The sequence below is a fragment of the Cajanus cajan genome, chromosome 9, assembly GCF_000230855.2.
Source record: "Cajanus cajan strain Asha chromosome 9, NIPB_CcT2T_4, whole genome shotgun sequence".
In the NCBI taxonomy this organism is placed as follows: domain Eukaryota; kingdom Viridiplantae; phylum Streptophyta; class Magnoliopsida; order Fabales; family Fabaceae; genus Cajanus; species Cajanus cajan.
In genome coordinates, this window is record NC_138525.1 from 50,976,242 (window position 1) to 50,985,665 (window position 9,424).

Below are 9,424 nucleotides of genomic sequence, written 5' to 3' on the forward strand. Positions count from 1 at the left end.
CAAATTTGACTTGTTTGGAACGACCCGTTTTGGTATTGGAACAACCCTTTCCAGCCTAGGACTTTTAGGTGTTTTAGTCACGTTGGAACGGCCCGTTTTGATATTGGAACGACCTGTTCCGGGGTTTGGAATGGCCCGTTCCAGTTTTGGAACAACCCATTCCGAGCTACTAAAACCACCTTATTTGGCCTTTAGGCCTTCTGATGACCTGTCTTGTTGTTTGCCTGCTTCGGAAGCTCCTTCCCTTCATAACGGAGGTCCATTTCCTTGTTTGTGTGCCCTCGGACGAAATTAGGTGTCTACAGCTGCCCCTCTTTACTTGTCCTTTGGAGTAGCTATGTGTTGCTTTTCCAAAGATAAGTAAAGACGTAGACATTTCTTCCGGGTCTCCTCCTCGTCTCTTTGGTGTTGGCGCTTCTACGTTCCTTCTCTTGGATAAGTGTATTTGCTCGTGTCCTCGCCCTTTAGAGCAGTTGAGTGTTGGTTGCATACTCTATTGGGTAACAAGGCTGACAAACTGTACACCTGATCTTCGATCTTCAAGTAGATGCTCCAGAACTTTCCCTCACAGCTTTGTCGTATACCGAATTGGGATGTGAGTACAGTCTCTCCAGACCTTTCTCTCACGGCTTTGTCGTATACCGGGTTGGGATGCGAGTACAGTCTCTCCAGACCTTTCCTTCACGACTTTGTCGTATACCGAATTAGGAGGTGAGTACAGTCTCTCCAGACCTTTCCTTCACGGCTTTGTCGTATACCGAATTAGGAGGTGAGTACAGTCTCTCCAGACTTTTCCCTCATGGCTTTGTCGTATACCGGATTGGGATGTGAGTACAGTCTCTCCAAACCTTTGTTGTATTTTGAGGAAACTGTCGGTGCCCTCATTGGTTTGCTTGACTTGTGGTAGATATTGCCCCAAGGATGTTGGACAGGAGGTGTGTCGTGATGCCCCTAATTTGGGCTGCTTTTGTCTTTTGTTCAAATGTTGTTAATTAGAATTTGTGTTTCCCTTTTTTGGCTTTTCTTGTTGGCATGCAGAAATGTTGAATGCTTATTTATGGAAGATTTATTTATTTATTTTTGAATAATCCCCCTTGGATAAAGAAAGATTTCTAAGTGTGTGAAATTCTTTCGGATGCATGCAATGCATGTTGATTTTAGTTTTTAGAAGATGGCTTCCCTTTTCTCCTTCTCACAAATAAATTACTTTGCTTGATGCACAACATATAGTTGTATTGGCCGTTTGATGTATTGAACCGTTTTGGGGCTCTCTTTTTTCTTCTTTTTTGTTTAGATACCCTAACTTTTTCCTAGGATGTATCCTAGCGGGTATTTTTGCTCCTTTTTTTTTTGCCCTAATTTTTGCCTAGGAAGCCCTTTGTGGGTTTTCATCCCAGCGGGTTATTTTTATTTTTTTTTGGACATGTTCAAATTTTGACAACCATCAACAATATATGTCATTAGGATGGGACAAGACAGAAAGGAAAAAAAGGATGATTTAGAATGAATATGTGGTTGAGGTAGGTCAGTGTTTAAGTTTTTTTAAACAAACATTTCTTTGGATAATTATTATAATCATTCTTCTAATTGTCTTGGACTACATATCTGAGTCTGGGGCAGAGTCTTTAAAAAGTTTTGTCCTTTAGCAGGAGTATTCAAGCCGCCTTTTTGGTTTTCAACTTGAAAAGTCGTCACTTGCTATTTTTAATCTTTTTAGATCCCTATGTTTTGCCTAGGACATATCCTAGCGGGAACTTTTGGTCTTTCTTTTTTTTTTCCTAGGACGCCATTTTCGATTTTTTATCCTAGCGGTATTTTGCAAGTGACTTCTTTGCTTTGAAAAAACCTCCTGCCATCTGTGTTTGGGAGGACTAGTGTCTTTGGTGATTAACACTGCCCCCGTCCGTACACGAAGGAGAAAGATGCTGCCCTGGCCTACGGGTGTTGAGAGTTCTTTCATGGACCGAGATTTGTGCTTCCTTTGTCAACCAAATTGAGTCGATGTTTTTGTAAGATTCTTCTTGTGCAATGAGAATTTTATGATTTTGCATTTGATCACTTTCTTATTCTTTTATGTTTCGAGGAAGTGATCTCCTTAGACTCAGATAATGGGTCATAGATGTTCGAAGCTTTGATTAATTTTATTATCTTCAGTCATGTCTATTTTTTTGTTTTCTTTTTTTGTTTTGTTTTGGTTTTTGGGCACTATGATTGGTTTTAGATTTTAGTGATAAGAGGGAGAAGGGAAAGAAACAGAGATTTGTAAAAATGACAAATCTTATTGATGAATGTAAAAACTTATGCAAGCCCTTATTTTGAACTCGTGACCGTGGGCGAAGGTCATGAGTTTGAGCATGAATTTAATTTAATTTTTTTTTTGAAAAAGAGAGCCCCCTACTCTAATAATCTCTCAATTTTATACTCCAAGGTCACTCCTCGTCATGCTTGTGCAGTGGGTGCTTGTCGATGCTAGATGTGTTGGTGTCAAATTTCAACCACCCAACGTCTATAAGTCCTTACACACGGAATTGTAGGGCCTTGCATCGTTCCACAGAGTGCCCCGGAGAGTTAGAGTGATAGTCACACCTTTCCTCGGGTTTGTACCACGGCGGGTAAGGAGGGTCCATCTTCTTCGTTGGAGGAAGTCGAACTATCATCGAAGCCTCTAGGAGTTGAGGTAGTAGTTCTGCGTATGTGGTAGGGATTTTGTCTACTACCTTGTCGTCTCTAGGCTTTGCCTGTGGTGTGGCTTGACTTTTTGGAGTAAAGATGACAGAATGGACCCCTTCTTCCCTCTTCTTTTCATAGATTTTCCTAGAGTCATAACTTGCCGGAGCCTTCCCTATCTTCCCGTTTTTTAAGCCTTGCTCAACCCTTTCACCTATGGTGACTATGTCGGCAAAAAAGGTCGGCGTGTTCCCTATCATCTTGTCATAATAGGGTCCATTTAAAGAGTTGGTGAACATTGTCACCATCTCCTTGTCAGATAATGAAGGCTCTATTTGCGCAGCCAATTCCCTCCATCTCTGTGCATAGGTTTTGAAGGATTCATCGCCCTTCTTGCTCAAGCTTTGTAAATCAGACCTATCAGGAATTAGGTCGATGTTATACTTGTATCGACGGAGAAAAGCGTCAGATAACTGTTTCCATGTCTAGATCTTCCCCCCATCTAGCTGTATGTACCAGTTGAGTGCAGCATCTGAAAGGCTTTCCTGAAAATAGTGTATTAGGAGCTTTTCATTGCTCACGTAGGCTGCCATCTTCCTACAGTACATTGTTAGATGTCCTTTTGGACAACTAGCTCTGGTGTACTTTTGGAAGTCAGGGGTTTTGAACTTGACAGGGAATTGGATGTCCTGCACCAAGCACATATCTGCAGCCTCTTGAACGTCAAAATTGTGGCCTTCCACAGCTCTTAGTCTTTCTTCCAAGCGTTGAAATGACCTGTGGAAACGTCACCGACATTGCTAGTACTATTGTCGTGCTGCAACTTGTTCATGGCCTCAAGCATTCTAGCCATTTGTTCCTTGAGTTGTTCAAGCTCCTCATTGAGGATACGATTTCTTTCCTCTGGGCCTTCCATAGCTTTTATCTTTTGAGCTCGTGTGAGTACGGGATGTTGAAAAGCCACCTTTAAGGGATAAGATAATTTCCTATTAAGCTTATTTAAATGATAATGCATGAAGGAGGTCTCTCAATAAAGACTTGGTAGCCACTCCTTTAAACGAAATCAAAGTGTCCCTTTTCGTAATTTTTTACGATGTAACAAAGGTCACACTAATTGGAGTTCATCAGTCTTTGTGAGAAGCGTCCTAGTGATCCTAGGAATGTATGTGGTATGCATGTCCCTCCTTTTTTCTTTCTTTTTTTATTTTTATTCTTTTTTGAGTTTTTTTTTGTTGTAAATGCATGATGCCCCCCTTTTTAAAGAAGGGATGTATGCTTCTCGCAAATCTTATTTTCACACTAGGTTTTACCTCATGATAATGCATTTTTATTTATATGTTTTTCTTTACCTTAGGGGAATTAAAAAAAAATGAATGTTTTGAATAAACAAAATGCAACAAACATATGCTCATACAAAGTAACCCACGAACAGTCACATTCAAATCCTTGGTTTGTGGTCCCTGTTAAGAAAAGTGCATTGTATAGGATAGTTCTAATCTCACTGGTCTTAAGGCCCCCAAGGTGCCCCCATCATAGGGACCCAGTACCTCTGTCGCCGTCACCTGGCAAACTCTTAGGTCTGTGGCAGTATTTCGGGCTAGAGTAACCGGTTATCACCTTGAGTGTGATTTTCGACAAGGCTCGCAGGCTCCAAGGCCAAACTTGGGCCGGTCGTACGTCAACCACTCCCTATGTTTAATACCCTCATGCCCCCAGGTGTAGGAGGAATATTGTGTGCTATGGTTTGTGTACACTTGTTAATTCAAGCATGTGCATAATTTAAACAAGCAAATAAATATCAAAGCCAAACAAAGAAAACAAACAAGGTAAAGGGGAAAAATATTTAAATTATTATTTTTTATAATGCTAATTTCATCATTTATATGGGCCTGACCCTCTTAAAACTTCCCAGCAGAGTCGCCATCTGTCGCAACCCAAAAATTTCCGATCTCGCGACATATGGTTTAGACATCCTTTTTAAAGATCTCATCAATTAAAGAATGCCCGGACACCAGACTAATCCTTAATCAATGGTTTTGAAAATAGGTTCATGGAGTCGCCACCAATGTTTTACTCAAAACATTGGAAAAAGAAAAGGTTTTTTTTAAGGCCCAATAATTTCCTTGATAACCAGAATTGGATTCGGGGGTCGATTACGTGTAGAGAAGGTATTAAGCACCCCTACAACGCCCTAAATCGGTACCCTATGATGAAATTAACACGATAAGAATTAATAAATTAAATATTGAATCCCCTTTATTAATATTTATTTACATGCTTAAAATATAAATTAAGCGATTAATCTTAAAATATCTACATTATGACGTTTATTATAACAAAAAAAGAGATAAAGATGAGAAATAAAAGGAAGAGAAGAAGATTGATTGAAATACCTCTTGAACGGGATTGAATCTTCAAATATGGAGAAGGTGCTTTGTGGCGACTTTTCACACTACAATATGTCTCACAAATCTCAAGAAATACAATAGGAGGGAGAGAGAATATAGAGATGCGACACAAATCTCAAGAAATATAATAGAAGGGAGAGAGATAGAGAACTTTCGTGCTCAAAGGAGTCTTATTTGAAATTTCTCTGGCTGCCAGGAGAACTGTGCTCGAGACCTCTATTTATAGGAATCAGAAGGGGCCAGAACGACCTGTTTCAGATTCAGAACGGTCTGTTCTGGGCCTATCATTATGTGCAAATTTTGCACCCTGGAATGGCCCGTTCTAAAAAAGGAACGGCTCGTTCCAGAGTGAAAATTAACACAGCGTTGCCTTTTCCAGAACGGCCCGTTCCAAATTTGACTTGTTTGGAACGGCCTGTTCTGGTATTAGAACGACCCGTTCCAGCCTAGGACTTTTAGGTGTTTTAGTCACGTTGGAACGACCCGTTTTGATATTGGAACGACCTGTTCCGGGGTTTGGAACGGCCCGTTCCAATTTTGGAACAACCCGTTCTAGGCTACTAAAACCACCTTATTTGGCCTTTAGGCCTTCTGATGACCTGTCTTGTTGTTTGCCTGCTTCGGAAGCTCCTTCCCTTCATAACGGAGGTCCATTTCCTTGTTTGTGTGCCCCCGGATGAAATTGGGTGTCTACACCTTCTAACAATCGGTTGAGGCGCACGAAACAACGTCAAACGAAAAGTTAGCGTTGGAAGGGGAAGTGGCTCGACTAAAGGAGGCCTTGGGTGACATGGAGGGTCGAGCACTTGCGGCTGAGGATGCCGAGCGCATGAGGGTTCAGGAAGTGCAAGAAGTCACAGCTCAGGACGAGCAGGCCAAGGCCGATGCTGAAGCTACCCTGGCTAGTTTCAGGGTCGATTGTGAAAGTAAAATAATAAAGGAGCACGAGGCCGACTTTATGCTTGCTGTCCGGCAAGCAGCCCATTTCTGCGTTTTCCTGCCAACTTCACCTTCGAGTTGAGCAAGGACTTTTTTCAGGGGGTGTTTATGGATTTTGCCGACGCGCCCGAAGATGCTGAGCCAGATGAAACGGCTCCACCCCGTTCGACCGCCCCTGAAGATCCCATGGCTACTGTGAACGACGACGACGAGACCCAAGGCGGGGATGATCGGACCACAAGTGCCGAGTGAACCCTTCAGCATCGTGTTTTATTTTTTGATTGTACATCTGTTTTGAGAAAGATGTATAGGTATAGGGTATACTTCTTTTTGCTTGTATTTTTTGGGCCGTTAGAGCCGAGACTTGATTGTACCCTTCGGCCATTAGTGCCATTTTGGCCATTGGAGCCTTTTAATGATGTATTTTCTTGACATATTCGGACTTTAATTTTGTTTCCTGTTACGCTCCTTTGTATTTGGTCTTACTTGAATCTTCTATCAATTAACTTCTTAAGTAACCAAACCACCCCAGATCTGTACTGATCAATAAGAAGAGAGGATATTTAACAAGTATTTCTTTCGGCCGAACGAGGGCTGTCTACTGTTATCATTTCTGATCGATTGGGGGTAAGTGGTAGGTTATAGGTTGGCCCCCCCTTGGCCAAGTGAAGGTACTTGAGATAATTCAAGTTGTTCGTTGTTGACCGAGTGGGGGTACTCGGCGGGTTTGTGATTACACATCCTTGGCCGAGTGGGTGTGTTCTGAGAGGATTCGATTATACGTTCTCGGCCGAGTGGGGATACTCGGGAGGGTTCAAATTGGTTCCTCCTTGGCCGAGCGTAGGTGCCCAGGAGGGATTTAACTGTTCATCCTTGGCCGAACGTAGGTGCTCGGGAGGGTTTTAAGTGTTTCTCCTTGGCCGAGCGTAGGTGCTCGGGAGGGCTTTAAGTGTTCTTCCTTGGCCGAGCATAGGTGCTCGGGAGGGTTTTAAGTGATCATCCTTGGTCGAGCATAGGTGCTCGGGAGGGTTTTAACTGATCATCCTTGGCCGAGCGTAGGTGCTCGGGAGGGTTTTAACTGATCATCCTTGGCCGAGCGTAGGTGCTCGGGAGGGTCTTAAGTGATCATTCTTGGCCGAGCGTAGGTACTCGGGAGGGTTTTAAGTGATCATCCTTGGCCGAGCGTAGGTGCTCGGGAGGGCTCTAAGTTCGTGATGTATCCAATCGGGGGTTCCAGAGTTAATATAACATGTCAACAAGATTTGTTTCATTGATGAGGTGCCTATTTAAAAACCTTTCTCAGTAAAACCTCTTTCATAATTTTCTTACAAGAGGAAAAAACCTGAGAAAGGAAAAGAGTACACCGAAATAATTACATGTGGCTTGCTAACTAAAATAATGCTTTAAATGTGTAACTATCCAAGTGCGTAGGACGATTTTTCCGCTGAGTTCTTCAAGTTTGTAAGCCCCATTATTGAGATTGTGTTGTATTCAGAAGGGGCCGTCCCAATTGGCGGCCAACTTGCCTTGGGCCCTGTTTTTCCTTGCTTTTCCGGTAACTCTCCACACAAGGTCGCCCTGGTGGAATACTCTTGGTCTGATTTTGGTTTGGTGTTTGCGAGATACCCTTAATCTGCATGCTTCCATGTTGATGAGCGCTCGATCCCTTGTCTCTTTAATCAAGTCAAGTTCCACGTTGAGTGCTTCGGTGTTGGTCTCCTCCTCAAATCGTTGCTGTCTTAGAGATGGTTCCCCTATCTCGACCGGTATCATGGCGTCCGTTCCATACGTAAGTTAGAAGGGAGTTTCTTTGGTAGAGCTTTGTGGAGTGCACCTATATGCCCATAAGATTTCTGGAAGATGATCGGGCCATTGCCCCTTGGCTTGCCCTAATCGTCTCTATAGCTCTCTTAGGATGACCTTGTTTGTTGCTTCGGCTTGACCATTGGACTGGGGGTGTTCTACCGATGTTGTCCGGTGTCTGATTTGAAGTCCATCAAGAAACTCATTGAAACGACGGTCCATGAATTGGAGGCCATTGTCCGTGATGAGAGCGTGAGGCACCCCGAATCATGTGACAATGATTTTCCAGAAGAACTTCTGCATGTTGTTCGCTAAGATGATCGCCACTGCTTCTGCTTCGATCCACTTTGTGAAGTGGTCGATGGCCACTATCAAGAATTTCACCTGTCCTTATGCCGGCGGGTAGGGTCCCAAAATATCCATTCCCTAGACTGAGAAGGGCCACGAGGTCGTGATAAAGTGTAGATCCTCGGCTAGCTGGTTCGTCAAGGGTCCATGCTGTTGACACCGTTTGCATTGCTGCGCGAACTTAGTACTATCAGCCATTAGAGTTGGCCAATAGTAACCGGCCCGGATAACCTTAGCTACGAGGGTTCAGCCTCCCGAGTGAGTTCCACATATGCCTTCGTGGATCTCTCGGAGGACATAATTTGCTTGTTCAGGAGCTAGGCATTTTAGAAGGGGTAACGAGACGCCCCGCTTATATAATTCTCCAGCTATTAGGGTATACTGTGTGGCCTTGGTTCTCATCTTCTTTGCTTCTAGAGGGTTAGTGGGTAGTTCCCCAATTGAGAGATGATTAACGATACCGATCATCCAGTTAGCGCTTCCTTGTTGGACTTGTAAACATTCGGCTTCCACGATGCTTGGGCTTGGTAGTTCTTTTTGTATCATGCTGCGTAAGTGGCTAGTTCTCTTGCTGCTGGCTAGCTTGGCCAACTGGTTGGCTCTTGCATTGAGTTCCCGAGGCGTGTACTCAACGCGGACATCCTCAAAATTGTTCTTCAATTTTTGAAAAGCATGGAAGTACAATAGTAGTGTTGGTTCTTTAATTTGGAATGTGTCGTTGACCTGCCCCGTCACCACTTGCGAATCACTCCAACACTTGACTCTAGTGATGCCTAAGTCACTCGCCAGTCGCAAGCCGGCTAACAGAGCCTCATACTCGGCTTGGTTGTTGAAAGCTTCGAAACCAAATCGTAGTGATTGTTCGACCACTATGCTACCAGGACCTTCAAGTATAATACCGGCTCCGCTACCTTGTTGGTTTGACGACCCATCTACGTGCAAAGCCCATATGTGCGGCTCGGGTGGCAATTCCGGGGGGAAGTCATTTTTGAAGTCGGCCATGCTTTATGCTTTGATGGGTCCCCTTGGTTTGAAGCGAATGTCGAATTGTGACATCTCTATAGACCAAGCGACCATTCGTCCAGCTAGTTCGGGCTTCTACAAGACCTTGACCATCGGGCTATCTGTCTTGACCACGATTCTGTGGCTCTGGAAATAGTGCCAGAGGCGTCGGGCTGTGTGTACGAGAGCTAGGACTGTTTTCTCGAGATGTTGGTATCAGGTCTCGGTGTCCTGTAAGACTCGGTTAATGAAATATA

General features: G+C 43.6%; 1 protein-coding gene across 1 annotated transcript; it reads right to left on the reverse strand.

The window, feature by feature from the left end:
• Positions 1-8,411: 8,411 nt before the first annotated feature.
• LOC145952156 (uncharacterized) lies at positions 8,412-9,167 on the reverse strand. Its single transcript, XM_083064382.1, has one exon. The coding sequence runs from the start codon at positions 9,165-9,167 to the stop codon at positions 8,412-8,414; it is 756 nt and encodes a 251-aa protein (XP_082920508.1).
• Positions 9,168-9,424: the final 257 nt, after the last annotated feature.

What these genes read in the sequence shown, in the direction of transcription:
- LOC145952156 (XM_083064382.1), bottom strand. Translation starts at nt 9,167, where the DNA reads ATGGCCGACTTCAAAAATGACTTCCCCCCGGAATTGCCACCCGAGCCG.